The sequence below is a fragment of the Pecten maximus genome, chromosome 13, assembly GCF_902652985.1.
Source record: "Pecten maximus chromosome 13, xPecMax1.1, whole genome shotgun sequence".
NCBI classification, from domain to species: Eukaryota; Metazoa; Mollusca; class Bivalvia; order Pectinida; family Pectinidae; genus Pecten; species Pecten maximus.
The window spans coordinates 34,514,187-34,537,623 of record NC_047027.1 but is presented as its reverse complement, the minus strand read 5'-3'; the positions used below and the strand labels follow the sequence as shown (position 1 = coordinate 34,537,623).

At 34.1% G+C, this 23,437-nt stretch overlaps 3 protein-coding genes across 4 annotated transcripts; 2 read left to right on the top strand and 1 right to left on the bottom strand.

The window, feature by feature from the left end:
* The first annotated feature begins 1,057 nt into the window (after nt 1-1,057).
* On the top strand, nt 1,058-3,170 carry LOC117340691 (probable inactive 1-aminocyclopropane-1-carboxylate synthase-like protein 2). Its single transcript, XM_033902455.1, has 4 exons — nt 1,058-1,159; nt 1,897-2,038; nt 2,762-2,907; nt 3,156-3,170. The coding sequence occupies exons 1-4, from the start codon at nt 1,058-1,060 to the stop codon at nt 3,168-3,170; spliced, it is 405 nt and encodes a 134-aa protein (XP_033758346.1).
* Nucleotides 3,171-5,146: 1,976 nt separating this feature from the next.
* LOC117340690 (uncharacterized protein PF11_0207-like) lies at nt 5,147-6,325 on the top strand. The gene has a single exon (XM_033902454.1). It carries the CDS (start codon nt 5,147-5,149, stop codon nt 6,323-6,325), a length of 1,179 nt encoding a protein of 392 aa, XP_033758345.1.
* A 3,729-nt stretch (nt 6,326-10,054) lies between these two features.
* On the bottom strand, nt 10,055-21,979 carry LOC117341291 (1-aminocyclopropane-1-carboxylate synthase-like protein 1). 2 transcript variants are annotated; one of them, XM_033903144.1, is made up of 14 exons: nt 19,361-21,979; nt 18,686-18,789; nt 18,160-18,219; nt 17,697-17,773; nt 17,348-17,417; nt 16,696-16,762; nt 16,241-16,335; nt 15,670-15,744; nt 15,371-15,471; nt 15,148-15,277; nt 14,329-14,470; nt 12,247-12,392; nt 11,569-11,722; nt 10,055-10,740 (listed from the first exon to the last, which is right to left on the bottom strand). In XM_033903144.1, exons 1-14 carry the CDS (start codon nt 19,380-19,382, stop codon nt 10,682-10,684), a joined length of 1,302 nt encoding a protein of 433 aa, XP_033759035.1. In that variant the 5' UTR covers nt 19,383-21,979; the 3' UTR covers nt 10,055-10,681. The 2 variants fall into 2 exon arrangements, with proteins under 2 accessions (XP_033759035.1, XP_033759036.1); XM_033903145.1 differs by having other exon boundaries at nt 18,187-18,219.
* Nucleotides 21,980-23,437: the final 1,458 nt, after the last annotated feature.

Below are 23,437 nucleotides of genomic sequence, written 5' to 3'. Positions count from 1 at the left end.
GTTGTATTTATTTTTTTTAAATTGTATTTGTAATATAGATGTTTTCCTGTGCCCAACTCCTTTATACACCCGGATCAAAAATGACATGCTGGATATGGGAGGAGTTGACATCTATGAGGTTCCAATGTTTGACGTAACTATTACCACTTTTCGTCTGTCTAAGTGACGTCTTTAGTAGTTTCAAACATTAAGGACAAACCATTTTGTATTCATTTTCATGTTTATTTTGTGTATGTAATTAACACCAATATTGCATTTCTAACTGGCTTTGTTGTATATTAATTTACGCCAACAAAAATACACTGCCAGATGCATTAGGCATATCTGTAACATTCCTTCGCCCTCACTATAACAGTTTGTTTTGCTGTTTTATTTTGTATCTTCACATTTTATATCCGATCTTGGACATATTTGTATCCCCTGTTTAGTTCTAAGTAGATCTTGCAATACACCATCTATATCGTCTAGCAAAATTAAGTAATGCGGGTCTGGATTATATGCTAACGTGGAAGTAGATTTTATCTTTAAATATAACATACGAAGATATTTTGACATAATTAATGTATTCTTTATGTAACATTATCTTTTGCAGGTAACCTCACCTGATGATCCGTTTAAGATGCGAGTAGACGTCCTCGAATCATACTTGCAAAAAGCAAAGCATGATGTATGTATTTAAGTTTTAAAAAGTCACATTCTTCAAAATTTAAATAACTTCAAGCAATACTGTGTCATTATGTGTATTTTATAGTTCTATTAATATCAATATTTAATTCATATCATTATTTATATAGCTATTTATAGTATTATGGTATAGTGACAACTCCTTGTGTTTTATAGGGTTTTAATGTACGTGGCGTAATCCTGATTAATCCTAACAACCCAACTGGGAAAGTTTACAAGCCACACGAACTGCAGCAGTTAATGACATTTTGCGAAAGGTAGGAACTTTCTAGTTATTTTTACTCAAATACGTATCTTTAAAATTATAAAATGCTACCGATTGTTATTTTTCTGATACATATGTAGGGAAGACCTACATGTCATAGCTGACGAAATGTGTGCGCTGTCAACGCAAGGTCAAGGAGGTTTCACGAGCGTCTTGTCATTATCTATTCCTGATCCACAGCGGACTCATTTTGTGTGGGGATTAAGCAAGGTACAAAACAGATACAATTCCTTGTTTGACTTTCTGGAATATGCATTATAAACTTTTAATAGAAATTATTTTAAATTAAATCATTATATGTAATATTTGCATTTGATAATATGTTCATTTCGTATGCAATTTTATTTATAAAACGCGTCACAGCGAGCAAAAAAATTAAAATTAAATTCCTAAACATTTTTATTTACTTTTTTCTCAGTTAACTTTTTGATATTTTTAGTTTGGTTTTGTATTCTTTAACGTTCTTGAGGGCATTTAAGGGCGGCCTCCCCTACTTGCGAGATGCATGGTCATGGTGAATTTATGTGTAATGGGAGGTTGCAGTATGTTCGTGTTTGTCTGCTTGTGATAGCGCGGGACTGATGTCGACTGAATGGTGCTACCTCAATGACGTATACCCACATTATACTGACATCATTATGGAGGGCAAAGTTGAACAGAGGCAACCAGTATATACATCAGTTACAATCCATGACGTAACGTCGTTGTCATCCTATGACGCAATCGATTGCTGAGAATGAAAGCAATACACAAAATATTACACATAATTTATAGTGCTATCTCATTGGAATATATTGCTGAAAAAAATCCAGCAGGACATCCGGTCACATTATATTGACAGCCATGTAGAGGGCAAAATCAAACAGAGACTGTCATTGATTCAAAAAAGGTAAATATGATATTGTTTGTGTCCATGTTTTATTTGTGTTGTTACATTGTTTTTGTAGGATTTTGGACTGTCCGGGTTCCGTTGCGGAGTGGTCTATTCCCATGACATTAGGATAATTACTCGACTGAAGCAGATAGCTTTATTTCAGGCTATTCCTGCCCCTACACAGAAACTTATTAACGGCATATTATCTGATTCAGGTACGTGTGTAGTTAATTTTCATAATGGGACGTGTATAGCTCATTTACATAATGGAACGTGTATAGCTCATTTACATAATGGAACGTGTAGCTCATTTACATAATGGAACGTGTGCAGCTCATTTACATAATGGGACGTATGTAGCTCATTTACATAATGGAACATTGTAACTCATTTACATAATATAGCTCATTTACATAATTGAACTATGTAGCTCATTTACATAATAGAACGTGTGTAGCTCAATTACATAATAGAACGTGTGTAGCTCATTTACATAATGGGACGTATATAGCTCATTTACATGATGGGACGTATTTAGCTCACTTATACCATAACAAATGGAATGTGTGTAGATCTTGGCATCATGGAACGTATCTAGCTAATTTATATCCAAACAATGGAATGTGTGTTGCGCATTCACATCATAAACAATAGAACGTATGTTGTTCATCTTATATAAAAAACAATGGAATTTATATCTGAAAAAATGAACATAAGTAGGTCATTTACAGCATGAACAAATGAGCGTGTGTTGCTTAGGAAAATAAAACAAAGGACAATGAACCTCTCTCACGAATTAGATATGCTAAATTACCATCACTTCATGCTAGATTCATGTCTATTCTGAAACACAATATTTAAAGATTCCTGCAACGGCATACTTATATGATAAACTATTCGAAAACAGCAGTATTGTATGTTAGATATATGCTTTTCAGAATGGATAGACAAAGTATATTTCCCAGCATATTACGAGAGAGCAAAAGACATGTACAAGTTTGTGATGGAAGTTTTGGACGAGTTGAATATCCCAACACCTTACAGCTGCCGAAATGCGATTTTCATTTGGATGGACTTGTCTCAGGTAAATTTTGATTTTTTCATTTATTCATCTGTTACAATTGACGCGGTGTCAGATATTTCATTGTTAGTCATTGTTCATCAACGTAAGGAAGAGTTCTGTTTTACAAACCTCGAGACCATTCAATAATCAAACATTTGACTGTAAAATAAACTTCTTAATGAATGTTTCGTCATAAAACTATTCCTTTACTTCTAAAATGATGATTGTACAAGCATACTCAAAGACATTAAGACTGAAATATTAACAAGCCTCCTCCGAAATAAGAACACCTTGTAAATATAACCAATAAGATACAATAGAAATGACAAGATATAGTTAACGCATAGATCCCGTTAATAATACTTGTCGTTGTTGATGGTTGAGGACTGTTAGATAGGACCTTACCTCGGCCACAATAGTGCTATATTCAATACAGAATATCGAGTGAAAATTGACCAAAAAATAAAACAATAATTCGGATTATTTCCAGTTTTTAAAGGAACAGTCGAGGGAAGAAGAAACCAAACTGTTCAACAGATTAATGGAAGCCGGTCTCTACATTATACCCGGCATGGAGATGTACAGTCAGATCCCCGGCTGGTTTCGACTTACTTTCACTTTGCCAGAACATGATATCAAAGAAGGTAATATTCAATCTCTTAGTGTCAGCAATATCTGAGTCTGTAGAGCATCGGTCTTTATGTAACCTCAGGTGAAGTTCCAAGGTGCGTAGTTCGACGTTCAATTCCCGTTGCGATTTGTCTTTTGTGGGTTAGTGTTAGGGTTAGGGTTAGGGTTAGGGTTACTTTGGGCGAGATACTTCACCATAATTGCCCTTGATGATATACGGTGGGTCGCCCGTATGGTGTTCAGTGAGGTAACCACCAGCTGCTTCTACTAAGTTCAGACTTAAATTTATTCCTCCCAAACTGTTATCAACATTTTCAACAATATTTTCATGTTAATGATGTTTATATGTGTGAAAAATAATTGATGTTTGCATGTGTCTTAAATCAACGATAAATGCATACATGCATCATAAATTAACGATGTTTACACCTGTAAAAATTAACAATACTGACATGTGAGAAATTAACAACGCTTACACCGAACAAAAAATAACAATATTTACACATGTGAGAAATTAACAATGTTTCACATGTCTATAACCAACAATGCTACATGTGTGATCAATACAAAAAATCTAAAACGTGTGAAATAGCAATGTTTACGCGATGTTACAAATTGACAATGTCTATGAGTGTGCTATATTTACTGTACATTTACTAGTATGTCGTTCTCGATGATTAATTTTACTCTGGATCAGGCTGGAAACACCATCTGTGTTATCTATTATATATTTCAGGGCTTCATCGTTTTCGTACAGTTTTGACGCAAAACCGGAAGCAATGCGACTTCAAGCCGACACAAGTACCTTCAAAGATGGCTACCAATGCTGATGCATTATGATTTCATATAATGCTTGAACACTAAGGAATATATCCATCTAGACGTCGTTTACAAAAAGCAATCTATTTATGAATTGTTTGTGATACATGTACATTGTACAAGCCCCCAAATGCAGTGTATGCATTATGACAAAATTGTAGATGTGGACCAATCAGTAAGACCGGGAAAAAACACAACATTATATATCTTAATTGAAATAAAAATGTTATTTGTTTTTGGTCGGAATTTTATTAATATTTTTACAATTGTAGGGTTCTTACCAGAATAAAATTAACGACTCATCTGCCAATAGGGTATGTTATATAACAATAAACTCATTAGGTAACATATTTACCCAGTGAACACGGGTCTTTGAAATTTTCCGTCCTAGATAATAAGATCAATTTCAAATAAATGGGTTGTTCCAATACTATCTTTTGATACACTTATTGGGTTAAATTCCTGTATGCATCATAGTTAAGAATACAATGATTTGTCTATGATTATTTATCTCATAGTGCACATATGCAATACAATTTTCAATATCCTGGACGATGTATTATGACCTTGGATTGTAAACGTGCAATGTTTTACCAGAACTAAGCTTTTGAAATTAATATTTTTTCTGAAGTCTCCAGAGGAGGACATAGGTACTCAAATCATGATAATTCATTGATTCTACAGAGAATAACATAAGTCCTCAAATCACGACTTTTTAATTTGTTTACGTGATGTAAGACATTGTAGGTATCTTTTACTGCGTTGTCTTATACACCAGATAAAATGTCATACAAAAGAGGTTAAAAGTCGTATGAAAGAGGTTAAAAGTCGTATGAAAGAGGTTAAAAGTCGTATGAAAGAGGTTAAAAGTCGTAGGATAGAGGTTAAAAGTCGTATGAAAGAGGTTAAAAGTCGTATTAAAGAGGTTAAAAGTCGTATTAAAGAGGTTAAAAGTCGTATGAAAGAGGTTAAAAGTCGTATGAAAGAGGTTAAAAGTCGTATGAAAGAGGTTAAAAGTCGTATGAAAGAGGTTAAAAGTCGTTTGAAAGAGGTTAAAAGTCGTAGGAAAGAGGTTAAAAGTCGTATGAAAGAGGTCAAAAGTCATATGAAAGAGGTTAAAAGTCGTAAGAAAGAGGTTAAAAGTCGTTTGAAAGAGGTTAAAAGTCGTATGAAAGAGGTTAAAAGTCGTATGAAAGTGGTTAAAAGTCGTAGGAAAGAAGTTAAAAGTCGTAGGAAAGAGGTTAAAAGTCGTAGGAAAGAGGTTAAAAGTCGTATGAAAGAGGTTAAAAGTCGTATGAAAGAGGTTAAAAGTCGTATGAAAGAGGTTAAAAGTCGTAGGAAAGAGGTTAAAAGTCGTATGAAAGAGGTCAAAAGTCATATGAAAGAGGTTAAAAGTCGTAAGAAAGAGGTTAAAAGTCGTTTGAAAGAGGTTAAAAGTCGTATGAAAGAGGTTAAAAGTCGTAGGAAAGAGGTTAAAAGTCGTATGAAAGAGGTCAAAAGTCATATGAAAGAGGTTAAAAGTCGTAAGAAAGAGGTTAAAAGTCGTTTGAAAGAGGTTAAAAGTCGTTTGAAAGAGGTTAAAAGTCGTATGAAAGAGGTTAAAAGTCGTAGGAAAGAGGATAAAAGTCGTAGGAAAGAAGTTAAAAGTCGTAGGAAAGAGGTTAAAAGTCGTAGGAAAGAGGTTAAAAGTCGTATTGAAGAGGTTAAAAGTCGTATGAAAGAGGTTAAAAGTCGTATGAAAGAGGTCAAAAGTCGTATGAAAGAGGTTAAAAGTCGTAAGAAAGAGGTTAAAAGTCGTATGAAAGAGGTCGAAAGTCGTAGGAAAGAAGTTAAAAGTCGTAGGAAAGAGGTTAAAAGTCGTATGAAAGAGGTTAAAAGTCGTATGAAAGAGGTTAAAAGTAGTATGAAAGAGGTTAAAAGTCGTATGAAAGAGGTTAAAAGTCGTAGGAAAGAGGTTAAAAGTCGTATGAAAGAGGTTAAAGTCGTATGAAAGAGGTTAAAAGTCGTATGAAAGAGGTTAAAAGTCGTATTAAAGAGGTTAAAAGTCGTATTAAAGAGGTTAAAAGTCGTATTAAAGAGGTTAAAAGTCGTAGGATAGAGGTTAAAAGTCGTATGAAAGAGGTTAAAAGTCGTATTAAAGAGGTTAAAAGTCGTATGAAAGAGGTTAAAAGTCGTTGGATAGAGCTTAAAAGTCGTAGGATAGAGGTTAAAAGTCGTATTAAAGAGGTTAAAAGTCGTAGGAAAGAGGTTAAAAGTCGTAGAAAAGAGATAAAAAAGTCGTACGAAAAAGGTAAAAAAGAAAAAAAACTAACGTTGAAACTTTCAAGGGCCATACACACATTTTACGATGATACGTCTGATTTCAACTGTCAGAAAACGTTAATTGTTTCTTTATGTATTCATAGTTTCAATTGGACATGAACTATCTGTACAATCTAGACTTGACGGTCCTCATAACACGCTCGACTGCTGCAGCGTTGATTTCGTTTTGGGCATATACGAATTTTATTTGATATCTCTCCAGAACGTATTGATTTTTTTAGATCTAAATTATATGCCATGATCAGTGCAAATCAGAATTGGTATTTAGAGAATACATCTATCATCACGAGCACGTTGGAATAACCATTGTTTTAACTTTTGAACGTGATCATGCCAATCAGATTCTAAGACCATTGGTCTAGAATTCCAGTCCCGAGTATCATAGCTCGTTTCAATGGGAGTCGGGGGCATCTCTTAAGACCACTGTCATTGAAACCATTTTGATGAGTTATGTAGGTACTGTTTTAGAATGTATACAGAAATTAAAGAAAAAAAACAACATTATTAAGAGTGAGAACAGTTGTAAATGCCTACAATCAGGTCAATTTAAAAATAAATCACGAAAAAAGCCAGCTTATCCAAAATCAATCAAATTCCCCCAAAATAGTGAACATCATGTACCAGTTTTCGCATTGATTCCATCTTTTGTCCCAAAATTTCGTGATATGCATTGTAAATCAATTTAAGGGTTTTGCGATTAAGCATCCATATACCATATACCACCTATTTTTACCCTTCGTGGCTCGGCCTCTTTAAAATATACATTAAAAAAATATGGCTTCCTCGTATCGTCGGTGTTTTTCCGGTGAAAATGTATAAAGGAACTGGCAGTATTGTCAATGAATGTCCACGACTTTTTGTCGGATTTGATTTCCTTACACAGATATCCTACTTCTTGACATCTACAATGCTTAATGGAGTTCTTAAAGATCACGTGACAAGTTATTTATTTAAAATTTCAAACTCCTACACTAAAACTCTCTCTAAATTGGAGGAGGGGGCATTAGCCCCGTGAATAAGTCCATATTAAATAAGGGGATATGCGCTTAGTAAATTATTCAATATCATTGGAAGGGAGCATAAGCCCATCATATTTTCCTATAAAAAAGCCATTAGCCCTGTGAATTATTCAATTTTAAACGTTGGAGGATAAGCCAAGTAAATTATTCTATATTAATTGAAGAGAGAATTAGCCAAGTATGTTATCCTATATACAAAACATTATCCAAGTAAATGATTCTATAATAATGGATTAGAGAAGCATTTTCCCTCGTAAATCATTGCAATCTAAAAGGAGGCAGGCATTTGTAATCCAATATCAATGGAGGGGCATAAGCCAAGGTAATTATAGAGATAGTAGCCCGGAACATTATTCTACGTTAAAGGCTCAATCAATTTAAAGTCACAATCGAGAATGGAAATGACAGACTCTTTCACCATAACCCTAAGGGATTTTGTCCATTTTACAAAATACGCTTGTCTTGTTTACTTTCGGGTGCTACATCGTCTATATCAACAAAACAAATGAGACCAGTCCTTTGGTACACGGCCCTATAACGTCAGAGAATAGTAGGACTTACAAAAAGAATATCCTAGAGTACCTTCTTCAATACGAGGCTCACAACTTATAAATCAACCCTTGTAACTTTTTATATATTAAAAAAGGGGGAATTAGCCAAGTATATTATCCTTTATGAAAGGCATGAGTCCAATAAATTATTATATATTAGGAGAGAGCATAAGCCCACGAAAATATTCTAAAATAAAGAAGTTTGGATTAGCCACGAAAATTATTCTGTCTCAAATAGGGAAGAGGCATTATCAAAGTGAATCATATCTCATTCAAGGAGGGCAGAGGCACTATGCTAGTAAATCACTTTATATAAAATGAGCGGGGGACGTATGAGCCAAGTAGATTATCATATTTCGTAACCTTAGAATGTTACATCAATACATAACTACTTGAAATAAGTTCGTTTATTGTCAAAATTGTTCGTGAATGAATACAACCTGTGTCTGAGTAGTCTCCCTTCGCCCATAACATATTCCTGTGACAGAGCATCAATTCGTATTAACTATCAGAATAACAATGCGAGTAGGAAGTATGGGTAATTTCATGACAATGAGGTAGCGTTACCGGATGCTAGCTTCACAATAAAGTTTATTTTTGTTGTATTTTTGTCGTTTCTTCCAAAGCGGCAAAGGAAATATTTTTAAGATGTAAAACTCAGGCTTCCAATGTTAAAATTGTTTTTTTTTCTAGCATAACAGGTGATTAAAGTGTTTATGCCTCTATGACTTTTATTGATCAAAGATTTCAAAAATAATAAAGATAAAAAGAAATAATAATAATAAAAATAAATGAAGAAATAACACAACACACCATAAATAAACAACTAAGATCAGAACTGGCCACGTTAGTCTAAGTGAAAATCTGAGGTGCATGGTTCGACGCCCCTTGCCTGTGTCGGTTTGAGCTTCTCTGGAAGCCGTCCTGTGCTGTCCTGGTTGTGTTCTCGGCCTAGACACTTTACCCCATTTGCTCTGAATAACAGGCGACAGCCCCCCCCCCCTCCCGTGTGTTTTTTAATGTTGTAGTCACCAACTACTACAAAACGACCATGGCTGCTCACGATAAACCCAACAAACAAACGCAAATGAAATGCCGACAACTTATAGATTTACACAGAGACCATAACAAAATTAAAAGGTGTTTGGAGGTGTAATGATATACCATTTGTAAAATTAATATCCATGGCGATCAAGGTATCTAAAACATCAAATATCTAGGATCACTCATCAACGCGCTTTCGAAATGTATTTTTAGGGACGTGGAATAGGTGTAGTGGTATAGGCTGCATGTGTTTCTAGCTAGGTGATTATGTACTGCAGATTGAGGGTTCGAAACCCGTTCAGAAAACGAGAAATGAAATTGTCTTCCTTCCTTATATATGGCATTGCGTTATATATTATAATATTAACACACCGCATCGTATGCACTAAGATTTGTTCAACCGAAGGTAAAGGTTTGAATTCCCTGTCGTAGTTGTAGTGTGTCAAATATATGTAATAAGTCCACCATTCGTATCCATGTTTGCATATATATTTCAACGGAGGTATCCATACCATCTAATAGACGGTTTGTCATTATGATCCTGTCAGAGTATATACTTATCTGGTCGAACATACGGGTAACTGTGCGATTGAAGCGGTGTTACATTAAGAATGAAATTATCGTTTTCACCTGAAAACAGGTCGATAACTGATTTATTACATGGTAAAATTGTAACATTTTCACATCACAGAATGATAATCATTACTTGTTATAAGATTGGGTAATTAATAGTGATCGACTGCAGAATAGTTTAAATGACAATAAATAAGACAAAATCAGCAATGAAATTAAACTACGTTATTTATTATTGCTTAAGATTCAACAAAATGTGAATATAACAGCATGTCCGAATTCAGTCTACTAAACTCTGTCCCGGAAGCCCATACATACATGTATTTTTGATGTCATGGATAGTGGGAAAGTCCCTTGTTTCTATATTAGGGTACAAACTCGAGTTGTTTTATTTCTATATAACCCTGTAGCGTGGATTTGACGTCACGGATTGTGGGAAAGTCCTTTGTTACTATATTTGGGAAGGAACTCGAGTTGTTAGATTATTATATCACCCTGTAGCGCGTATTTGACGTCACGGATTGTGGGAAAGTCCCGTGTTACTATATTTGGATAGGAACTCGAGTTTCTGAATTGTTATATCACATGTAGCGCGGATTTGGGATTGATAGTTAGAGTGAATAGTAGTTGGAAAAAGACAGCATGCAGTCCCGTTATCACGCTTACACTGGTTCGGTGGATACGTATAACGTATACTAATCACAATCAATCAGCCGTGTGTCCAACACAATGTATCACTTTGTTTTCTTTAAACACAGGTAGATATATATGTATGTTGAAGTATTGTAAGAAATTATAAAACATCAGTATAAGCAGTTTTCTTTGATTGATACTATGTCAGCTGGTAGTTGCCTTGTTCCCTTTTTGCGTCAATACTGCGCGGAAACGACGAAGCCCTGAAATATATAATAGATACAAACAGTTTTTGTCAATTTCTGATAAATTTAAATCATATTTCTCACACATATGATGATTATAAATTTCTCATTCGTGTAAGCATTCATTCCTCACACCTGTAAGCATTTATTTCTCACATATCTAAGCACTGTTAATTCCTTACACATGTACATATTGTTAGTGTCAGACATACGTAAACATTGTTGATTTAAATCAGTACATGTCAACATTGTTTGTTTTTTCAAATACATGTAAACATTGATAATATCATGCATTTTAAACCACTGTTAAAATAGCAAAATTGTAAGCATTTGATAAAGCTTGATACACGACGCACGGCAAGGAACAAAAATTGGAAAAAGTCACAAAATTGCATCATACATGCAAAGCGTGTTAAATATCATTGACTATCTTATTGCTCAATACCACACAGTATTGGTATATCAGGGATCGCAACAACATTGCTGTGTTCAGATTGGTAAACATACACGTGTGTCTTACAGTATCTATGAGATACACATTTCACACTACGGAACAGACAGTAGTACCTGTAAGTGTCAATAAAGGTAAAACGTATATGATAACAATGATGATAAGCCTTAGCAATGACGTAGTAGTGGAAGGTGACTGATTCACTGAACAATGTACGGACTACCCACTTCATACCGTCATGAACAGATAGTATCCGGCCCAAGAGAATACAACCACTTCAAAGACGAGTCCTTTTCTCAGTTTTTCGAGCAACAAATCGTCGTACTGCTCACCTTGGATCGTCACCTGAGGTATGTATGTATATGTATTGCTACCTCGAGAGATTCAATACTTACCTTCTTGGATTTCATGTTCTGGCAAAGTGAAAGTAAGTCGAAACCAGCCGGGAATCTGACTTAACATCTCCATGCCGGGTATAATGTAGAGACCGGCTTCCATAAATCTATTAAACAGCTTGTTTTCTTCTTCTCTTGATAAATCCTTCAAAAACTGGAGAAAAAAATAAAAATAAGAATAATAATAAAAAAAACAACAAAAAAAACAAAAAAACAAAAATAACGAGTTATCTCGTTGTTTGTTTTGTCAATTATCACACGACATTCTATATTGAATGCAGAAATATGTACGTTACATGCATCTAGAGCCCCGATTAATTTCCTATCTAAGTATTATTAAAAGGGTCTATGCAGTAATTATCGTTGATCACATTCAAAGTATCTGATCGGTTGTATTTGCATGTTATTTTCATTTTGGAGGAGGCTTGATGTTTCTGTCGACATGTGTATGACTGTTCAATTAACGGTCAGAAGATGTAAAGAGTTAGGGAACAGTTATAGTGACGGAACATTCATTAAGACAATTACATAACGTAAAATGTAGATTTAATTAATGTGCTCGAGGTTTATGAAACTCAACTCTCCCTAACAGTTATAGAGAATGACAGAGAAGTACATATCTAACGTCACGTCATTGATGAAGCATACGGAGTATGTTAGAAATCAGTCATAATTTACCTGAGACAAGTCCATCCAAAAGAACATTGCATTCCGGCAGCTGTAAGGTGTTGGAATATTCAACTCATCCAAAACTTCCTTTACCAACTTGTACATAGCTTTTGCTCTCTCGTAATATGCTGGGAAATATACTTTGTCTATCCATTCTGAAAACCACATATTCAACATACAAAACAGCTGTTTTCAGACAGTATGCTATATTAGTACACCACTGCATGGTTCTTTAAATATTGAGTTTCTGAACTGACATAAATATTGACACTTATGCAATCAGGCAATCAGCATGACTGACAAGTCCTTGAAGTAAGGGGTTTGGGTTGTTTTGTTTAACGTCCTATTAACAGCCAGGGTCATTTAAGGACGTGCCAGGTTTTGGAGGTGGAGGAAAGCTGGAGTACCCGGAGAAAAACGACCGGCCTACGGTCAGTACCTGGCAACTGCCCCACGTAGGTTTCGAACTCGCACCCCAGAGGTGGAGGGCTAGTGATAAAATGTCGGGACACCTTAACCACTCGGCCACCGCGGCCCCTCCCTAGAAGAAATGAGTTAAACGATTAAGTTAGTTCATTTTCGCTTTAATGTACAATCTTTCAATAAAAGTTTTGTATAACTGGTGTATAATACAGTGTTTTACCAGTTTACTATGGTTAAAATTCCTGTCTTCTGGATATTATAAATACAATGTCCGTTGTTTATGATGTGAAATACACACGTTTACGATGTAAATGAGTTACACGCGTTCCATTGTTTACGATGTAAGTGAGCGACATATGTTCCATTTTTTATAATGTAAATGAGTTACACATGTTCAATTATTAATGATGTAAACGAGTAACATAAGTTCCATTGTTTATGACGTAGGTCAGCTTTATGCGTCCAACGAGGTAAATAAGCTAATATGTCAGAAGAAATTGAAACTATGACGTAAGCAAAAGAATAAGCGGGACATTTGAAATCGTAAGAATTGGCTGTAACAGTGATGGTAAGTCAATATATTTGATTCATGAGAGTGGCTCAATGCCCATTACTGAATTGTCCTAAGCTCACACATATTTATTCATGGTATCAATTAGCTACACACTTTACATTGTTTATGATATAAAATGAGCCACACACGTATTATTGTTTCTGATTTGAATGCGCAACACACCACGTTCAATTGTTAATGATGTAAATGAGCTACACACATTCCATTATTAAGATATAAATGAGCTACACACATTCCATTGTTTAGATGTAAATGAGCTTCACACATTCCATTGTTAAGATGTTAATGAGCTTCACCCATTCCATTGTTAAGATGTAAATGAGCTTTGCACATTCCATTGTTTAGATGTAAATGAGCTTCACACATTCCATTGTTTAGATGTTAAATGAGCTTCACACATTCCATTGTGTGGATGTAAATGAGCTTCACACATTACATTGTTTAGATGAAAATGAGCTTCACACATTCCATTGTTTATGTCATATGTGAACGTCCTATTATGTAAATGAGCTACACCATCCTATGATGTAAATGAGCTACACAAGTTCCATTATGTAAATGAGCTAAATACTTCATTTGATGTAAATGAGCTACACAAGTTCCATTATGTAAATGAGCTACACACTTCATATGATGTAAATGAGCTACACACATTACATTGTTTAGATGAAAATGAGCTTCACACATTCCATTGTTTATGTCATATGTGAACGTCCTATTATGTAAATGAGCTACACACATCCTATGATGTAAATGAGCTACACAAGTTCCATTATGTAAATGAGCTACACACGTCCTATGATGTAAATGAGCTACACACTGCCTATTATGTAAATGAGCTACACACGTCCTATGATGTAAATGAGCTACACAAGTTCCATTATGTAAATGAGCTACACACTTCATATGATGTAAATGAGCTACACACGTTCCATTATGTAAATGAGCTAAACACGTCCTATGATGTAAATGAGCTACACACTTCCTATGATGTAAATGAGCTACACAAGTTCCATTATGTAAATGAGCTACACACTTCTTATGATGTAAATGCGCTACACAAGTTCCATTATATAAATGAGCTACACAAGTACCTGTATCAGATAATATGCCGTTAATAAGTTTCTGTGTAGGGGCAGGAATAGGCTGAAATGTGGCTATCTGCTTCAGGCGAGCTATTATCCTAATGTCATGGGAATAGACCACTCCGCAACGGAACCCAGACAGTCCAAAATCCTACAAAAATAATATTACCATGCAAACAAATCAGCAAAAAAAAATAAATAAAATAAAATAAAAATAAAAAATAAGACATTACCACATCGAACATATTCACAACAAACGTTTCCACACTGATAAAAGGACATCCTTTGTGTCAGATGACATCAGATGACAACGACGTAATGTCATATATTGTAACTGAATAAATAGAATGCCTGTTTGATTTTTTCCTCTACAGTGCTGTCAGCTTAATTGTACGGGTGTCCTGTTGGATTTCTGGGGTATAATTCATTGAGGTAGCACTATAAAGTCGACATCAGCTCTGCTCTATCACAAGGAGGCAAACTCGAAAATATCGCAGTCTCCTACTACACATACATCCACCCAAACGCATTGATCTCGCACACAGGGGAGGCGACCGCTGATAGGACGCTTTAACACAAAACGCAACCGAAACTGCTAAAATGGAATACTAATGGTTACTTCTGTAATAAATAGTTGTACCTTTGTTTTATTCCAAATAAGATTTTATTTCAATTTTAGCGCCTTACGACTCGTTTTATAATTTTTCCTTTGAAATGAATTTATGTATAAATCGCATATATCACATGTTAAAATTCCATTGAAATTAATAAAAGTTTATAATGCATATACCAGAAAGTCAAACCAAGAATAGATTATCTGTGTGGTACCTTGCTTAATCCCCACACAAAGTGAGTCCGCTGTGGATCAGGAATAGATAATGACAAGACGCTCGTGAAACCTCCTTGACATTGCGTTGTCAGCGCATATATTTCATCAGCTATGACGTGTAATTCCTCCCTGCAAATTTGTCAGAAAAAAACAAAAACAATCGGTAATATTTTATTATTCAAAACATAAACATTCGTGCAAAAATAATTGGAAAATCGCTACCTTTTGCAGAATGTCATTAACTGCTGTAGTTCGTGTGGATTGTAGACTTTCCCGGTGGGATTATTGGGGTTAACAAGGACCACGCCACGCACGTTCAAACCCTTTAAAACAAAACGATGTCACTTTCATAATTTCAAAAACAGCTATATGCATAATTACATATATACATTAGGTATATAACTGTAATATAACTGTAATGTATATATAATGACACAGTTTTGCTTGAAATGATTGAAATACTCTATAATCAATAATATTATTAGAATTTTGAAATCCTTAACATTAACTTAACTACATACATCATTCCTGGCTTTTTGTAAGTACGATTCCAGTAAGTCTATTCGCATCTTAAACGGATCCTCAGGTGAGGTTATCTGCAAAACATAATATAGCACGAGCAGTACATAACATGTCATATTACTTAATTTCTAGTCGAGATAGATAGTATATGAAATGATTTATAAAGAAATAAACAAATGGTAAATACAGCAATAAACAAAAATAAAAAGATAAGAAATAAAACAGCAAAACAAACTGTTATTCCGAAGGCGAGGGGATGTAACATATGTTAGGAAAAGCATATGCACCATGCACCTTTCAGTGCATTTGTGTATGATTGCTTTAAGTAAGATATAATCAAAACAGTTAGGCATGTAAGTTGTGATGTTCATTGTAATGCAATAGCCCACATACAAAAACATAAAAATGGATTTCGTATTTTTGAAATACCAATATGACGTCATATTTTGATAAGAAGAGTTATATAAGAGAAAGGCAATATTATTTGAATGTTAGAGTTTTGCCCTCAAAGTATGCATCAAATAAAGATTACGTCACTTCGACAGACGAAAAATGGTAAAAATCACTTACGTCAAACATTGGAACCTCATAGATGTCAACTCCTCCTAATTCCAGCATGTCATTTTTGATCCGGGTGTAAACAGGAGTTGGGCACAGGAAAACATCTATAATACATTTAAAAAAAAAACAAAAAAAAACCAGCATTAGCCACATAGTAAGCTATTTTACTTTCATTATAAGAACGTGTCATTACTAATATTTTACATATAAACTTGTCCTCACTGTAGACCTGCATTGTTTGTTTTTTTCCATTGAATTACTGACTTTGAGTTAGAATGACCGTTTCGTACTTTATTATTGATGCAACTAATGAGCTAATCTGTACTAGATACTTAAACAGTTTTATGCACAATCACAATATAAAAAGAATCCTAATACATTACGAAGATGTACAGAATAAAGGGCAGACCTTGAACTTAACTATGGAGATTAGATACATTTAATGCTGTCAATGGTCACTATACCTCCTGGGTCAGCCAAAGTAAAGGCCAGAGCGTTCAATATTGCTGATACTCCGCCCATGCACACAATCTGTAATGCATTGAAACTACATAGTTAAAATGTATTGTAAACGCATTAATGATAATGTTATGTGCTTGTGATAAATACTCGAAATAAAAAACAAAAAAAAAATGAACATTTACGATATGAAAACTAGAGGAAGACAGCAGAAAGAGTATAATGATATGAATATACGTTTGAATGGGTACATGTATAAGCATTTGTAAGGATACATGCATAAACATACTGTAGTAGCCATCAACATTTTGACCGCGACAGGCAGACCGATTTATTCTGCTTTAGCGCATACCTCTATGAAACCAATAAAATCACCAAGTAACCTTTAAATCTACATATTTTGAAATAAACTATAAACCGATATCGTCTTTCCAGTCACCATTGATCTTTTGTCATGTTGGTAAACAGTATGTATGGTATCCAAAAAATTGATAGCAGTCAGTGTTGTGTGTGTATAATACAGAGAATCTGTATCTTAATGCAACCAACATACTCTTTGTTGTACAGACAAAGCCTCGAGGAGAATGTTTATAAATGTAACACCTACAGTATATTAATATTTCAACCAGGAAATAAACAAATTAATGCATATCTTACCTTTTCCTCGTCAATCCTCTCCTTGCTTTTGAAATGTTCTCCAATTAATTTGCTCAAAGTTCTTCTAAGTCTAACAAGGGAATATAAGCACAAGTAAATAAACAAGAAAATTCACATACCCGCAAGTGTAAGTGCAATATGATGCTTTCTCTGTGTGCAAACCGAAACATGTTCATACTACCGTTACTATTTTGAAAATACACTTTTATAATACTGCTATTTGAACATTGGTTCTTTATTGATCAGAAGGAAACTACTCCAAACATAAGTATATGATGATGTGTTTCCCCTCAAATTAGCCGGCGTCGTTGTACATATAAAATACAAGTGAAATATTTCATTAACGTACTGTTGCGTTCCATGCAAAGCAAAATAGTAGAGAATGTCAACACTAGAAAAGTCGGATGACCCTGCTATTTCAGCAATCTGAAAAAAAAACAAACATTTACTTTCCCTTAAGACAATGGCGAATGGATTATTCAATTGAATTTAACAAACAATAGTTTCGACATGAATATCAATCGTTTAATGCATAACCGTGAAGTTCAATCGAAAGCTATCACGGGATTTAATCACATTTCATATATTGTATGCGTATGTTACATCAATAGAGGTTTGGTTGTTACAACAGTATTTTACGCACACAAGAGTACCTGCATGGCAGATGAATACCCCAGATTTATTCTGCCAAATCATCAAACAAATGATAATGTGCTTTAACTTATAACTCATTTAAGCAATATTAAGTTATAACATATAACAACAATTTTACAATCATTAACAAGATATCTTAGAATGAGATACAGTTTTACCTTCTTAAGCCAGAGGTCTTCACACACCTTGTTTTCGGATACTCCAAAATTAATGTAACCCTATATTTAAAACATAGGGTTTCTATTAAATGAACAACAAATTCAAGTTAAAAATTCATGATATGCTTTTAAGAATCTAGTATGTATAACTGATGTTTAGATAACACATATGAGATACGCTTTTACCGTTTTTACATATTATTGAAAGAACCACTGTTAAAAACATATGCATTGTTTGAAAGAGAAATGTATTAAAAGTTACATGTATCGCCTAAATATATATATTGATTAATTACACATTTGCTACGCATGGCAAAACGTTCTCTGTCAATCATTTTAACACTAATTTTAAAACAGTTTCCTGAAACAACTAAGGAAACACAGAATGCATATAATTGATTCACAATCAGACAAGTTAAAGAAAAGCTGTATATACAACAATTACATAATATTATTCAGTTGTTGCTTGAATGCGTCTGAACTACATACATATCAGTTATTTGAAAAAAATGTAAGGTATACCTACCTGTGGATTGGTGAGTGGGTCATATATGTTCCCTGCTGCTTTGATGAAGTTGGTTGTAAGGAAATCAATGTTCGAATTTACCTGTGACCTTTTTGAGATCAAATCTGAAAAAAATTAAATTTCTATCGATTGACTATCACAGATACCATAACATAAATCTATCAGGTGGGATAGCGACATTTCAATGAGAAGAAAAAAACAGAACGCGTCATGTTTACCAAAAATGGATGATAAGCTAGAAATCTAGATGATTATAGTAAAATGTAGATTTCAATAGAACTCATTCATACAACAAAATATAACTTAACCATTTATTAATTTGTTTGTCCTCGAAGTATGCACTTTGTAGACGATTTAATAGCAAATGTTGAACCATCGTCTAAGCGGCGTTTTAATTGATACAACAAATTGACAACCCAAAAGTGACAAGCTACTAACATAGATTCAAAACTGCTTTTATTAAACGTATATCATGTTTGTATTAGTGACAGATAGTGTTTTCATTTCTAAATCTAAATTGTAACGGTTACATCTTGCCCCTGTATCCAGAATTAGCTTTCAAAAAATGGAATATGTTCTTGTTGGTTCTATCAACATGACGAGTCATCGCCATGGAACTAGACATATTTCTTTTAAACATTTGTATTTGATTCATTTATTATTTGTCTAATTTACCTTTCTTGATTTCCTTTTCCATTGAGAACCGATTTCCTTGCAGAAGTTCTATTACGATATGTAAGGCAAAATCTGAATAATTAGATGCATGCAATATATATCGAGTGCGTTTGCGAGATAGTTGGTAGGCTTTAAAGGAGATAAATAAAGAACAATTCACATGGTATCACCACTACTTTGATTTATTTGTTGATTTTCCTGACAGGATTATAATGATGAGCTATCGGTTTATGACGCCATACATGATTTTAAAATCAATATTAATAATGATTCCCTGGCAGTAAGTTATGGAGTAAGGTCCTTTTCAGAACGGCAAAACTCACTAGATAGGAAATGGAGTAAGGCTCTCCTGCAGAACGTCAAATACTCAAGAGATAAGTTTTGGAGTAAGGCTCTACTACAGAACGTCAAAAACTCACTAGATATGTCATGGAGTAAGGCTCTCCTACAGAACGGCAAATTGTCATTAAATAGGTTATGGGATAAGGCTCTCCTACAGAACGTAAAATACTCACTAGATAGGTTATGGAGTAAGGCTCTCCTACATAACGTCAAATTCTCACTAGATAGGTTACCGGGTCAGACTCTCCTACAGAATGTCACTGGATAAGTTATGTAGTAAGGCTCTCATACAGAACGGTAAAATAGTCATTAAATAGGTTACGGGGTCAGGCTCTCCTACAGAACGTCAAAAACCCATTAAATAGGTTATGGGATAAAGCTCTCCTACAGAACGTCAAATTCTCACTAGACAGGTTATGTAGCAAGACGTCGAATTCTCACTGGATAGGTTACGGGGTCAGACTCCCCTACAGAACATCACTAGTTTGGTTATGGAGTAAGGCTCTCCTACAGAACGTCAAATACTCAAGAGCTAGGTTATGGAGTAAGGCTCTCCTACACAACGTCAAATTTTTACTAGATAGGTTATGGAGTCTGTATGTGTTTTGTATCAATTGGAAAGATTTTAATGTATTATGATATAGATATGTGTACCTAATTAATACTGTCGTTGCTGTAGTGTTATGTCGAGTCAGTGATTTTTTCAGCGATCACACGCACATTATCGAACATATCAGTATGTTACTCCGTTATATGTTTACAGCCAGGTCACGATTAGATGATATACCCCACCGCCTAAGGTCATTCGGCGAAATGAACTGCTATCATCATAGAAGCACTTTAAATGGCATAGTGTAAAATGTGTAACATTTGAAGAGCAGGTAATGACACGCTGTAAAAGTTGGAATGTTGTATACTCATCAATCCTAAATCTGTGAGGAACACAAAAACTAGCTAGCAATATATTTCATAATAAGTGAAATTGGAAAAAAAAATGTGTTGCTTGATCAGCCATTTCGTTCTATGCCGTCATTTTAAATTCAGTTAAATTTAGAATTAATTATTGTCTGGTAATCCGTTTCTTCTTATGACTTGATTTGAATTGAGGAGAATTTAGAATAGATTGTTGTTTCTTCCCATGCCTTGATTTTAGATTAAGTAAAATTTAGAATTAATTGTTTGATAATTCATTTCGTTGTATGCATTAATATTAATTAAAATTTAAAATGACTTGTTGTCTGCATGAAAATACACTACGCCCGATGCTGTGATTTAAAATAAAGTGAAATTAAGATCAAATTTTTGTTGCTTATCCTTCCGAAAACTTTCAAAAATTATCTTAATCAAATTTAAAAACCTGTCCCGGTAATGCATGAACCCTTTACACTGTTATATTCCGGTATGGTTTTGTATTTGATGGATTATCATCAATATTATCACTTATAAATCTTTGTTTTGTTTATTATAGATATGCTCTTATTGATATTGTATTCGCACAGCCATAGTTAACACATCTTTAATTAATCGGTAAATGTTCCTTCCAGCGACTGCGGCTTATATAGTCATGATATTATCCTAAGGTATGAAGTCGCTCATTGTACGCGATATTTGATAAAGTTAACATAATACATGTATTTCATCTGTGTAATAGAATAGACAAATGTATTCAGTGCTTTTTTTAACCTGGTAAACGTTGCATACAAAGTGTCATTATATTAACTATATGTTATCCGTTCAGATACTAAAAGTTGTTTTGTTGCAAACCGGGGAAAATAACAAGAGAAATTTAAATAATTCAAAAGATAATCATTATTGTCATGAAGTTGTGAGACTACTGGTACATAATTTTCAACAAATACATTGAATTATGTTATATGATATAATAACAAGTATAATGGATTATGCTAATATGTTTAGATGGGTTAAACCAGGAAAGGTCTACAAATATATGCATACATCACATTACTAACCGCATTTTAAAAGGGTGGAGAGGAGTAAGTTTGATGTCCAGATAGCAGGAGAAAAATAGAAACAAAATGATACAAACCTGGGTCTCAAGGGGAAGCAGGCGGCCTCAACACTGCGCGCATACCTGATTGGAGGTATATGGCTCTGAGTGTCACAGTAAGGACTGAACCCAAGATATAGTACAGAACGGTGATTGACCGTCGATAACCTACATGTACTGTACATATACCACTAACTGGTAGCCAATGGTATGTCATGACATATATGTTTGTAAACTTACCTCATGTTATCTAATAAATTAGAGTTAGTTCATAAATGGTTATAAAAAAGTCAATGGAAAATGTGCAGCGACATTAGCACATAGATGAATATTCGCTCAATTTGCATTTTAACAGAATGTAAAATTACATTAAAGTTATGATATTATAATCTTACAATAACATTAATGATAAATATATAAAGAATGATATTTAAAATTTTATCTTGACGATATTGTGTATGGCGTCACAAGTTAGGATATTATATTCTTACAACAACATTAATGATAAATATATACAGAATGCTATTTAAAATTTTATCTTGACGATATTGTGTATGTCGTCACTAATTATATTACAATAACACTAATGATGGATATACAGTCACAGCGACAGTATAATATCGTATCGTGACGTTATTATATTCTTACAAGAACGCTATCTGACTGTCACAACAAATGAAAAACACGCCGGGCAATATTACACTAGTTGTATACACAAAAATATTAATCAATTAATGTAACAATGATATGTAGTATCCTGTCTTACATATGCTGTTATTAGGTTTACTAATGACATATGGGAAGATTGAACGCAGAATGTAAATTTAATTATATTGAGCAGGTTCAAAGGGCCTGTTTCCAAAATGGCCCCTTCTCTGATTCAAATTTCCTGTTGGTGGTGCATTGCCCATGCCGTTGTGGTCACAAATCTATAAAGTATAAAGATTTAGGTCACTTGGTTTGTTTTTTATGGTTCCTCAAAGTTGTACCTTTCAGAAGCTGTCTAAGTGTTGATAAAATGTGCATGTTATGTAAAATATTAATGAAAATCTAATCAAATGATGGTCACTGTAAAGAATACATTCATGGCATGATTGTGACAAGAAATCATGTTTCCATCGCGCCATTTGGCTGTTTTATGGAAGAAACAATCTCAAAAATGCCATTTTCGATGATAACATTTTAGACACAAAAACTGTGTTTTTTTAGAGAATACACCCTTTTATGGGCGTTGGATGCAAACCAATTTTTATCCTATTAAACAGTACGTAATATGCTATTGATGAGAGGAAAAATCATCAATATGTAAGTGGTGGAACATTTTCAAATCTTGGGTTGAATTAGCCTATGGTTGAATTGCCGATTTTCCACTTTCTTTAGATAATTAACAAAAACACGAGAGTATTTGCTCGGTATGTTGAGAATATGTACACAGATATGAAAAAAAGTGAGAGAAACACTTTTTCATAAAAAAAAATCCAAGATGGCTACTTCACAAGTCCCCGTGGTTGAAGACATTGGCTGACAAATAGACAGAACAACAAACAAAACTAGATCAAGATCAAAACACGGGATTTCCAACTAGAAAATGATTGCAGACATGTTCTCGTTCTGACGAACGCTTTTGTACGTTTTACCTACGATTTCTCTTCGTTTTCTCTTCGCTTCCCTTCTTTAACCGATCAATTGACTTTCAACCCTCTCTGTGACCTTGAACTTCGAAGGTC

Bases quoted from the DNA above. Each gene is read 5' to 3' on its own strand.
- LOC117341291 (XM_033903144.1), bottom strand. From the start codon at position 19,382: ATGGAAAAGGAAATCAAGAAAG. The intron at 18,790-19,360 runs GTAAATTAGACA...AATTTTTTTCAG, and splicing joins GGAAAAGGAAATCAAGAAAG to ATTTGATCTCAAAAAGGTCA. The intron at 15,278-15,370 runs GTAGCGATTTTC...ACAAATTTGCAG, and splicing joins TTAATGACATTCTGCAAAAG to GGAGGAATTACACGTCATAG.
- LOC117340691 (XM_033902455.1), top strand. From the start codon at position 1,058: ATGTGTGCGCTGTCAACGCAAGGTCAAGGAGGTTTCACGAGCGTCTTG. The intron at 1,160-1,896 runs GTACAAAACAGA...TTGTTTTTGTAG, and splicing joins TTGTGTGGGGATTAAGCAAG to GATTTTGGACTGTCCGGGTT. The intron at 2,039-2,761 runs GTACGTGTGTAG...TATGCTTTTCAG, and splicing joins CGGCATATTATCTGATTCAG to AATGGATAGACAAAGTATAT.
- LOC117340690 (XM_033902454.1), top strand. From the start codon at position 5,147: ATGAAAGAGGTTAAAAGTCGTATGAAAGAGGTTAAAAGTCGTATGAAA.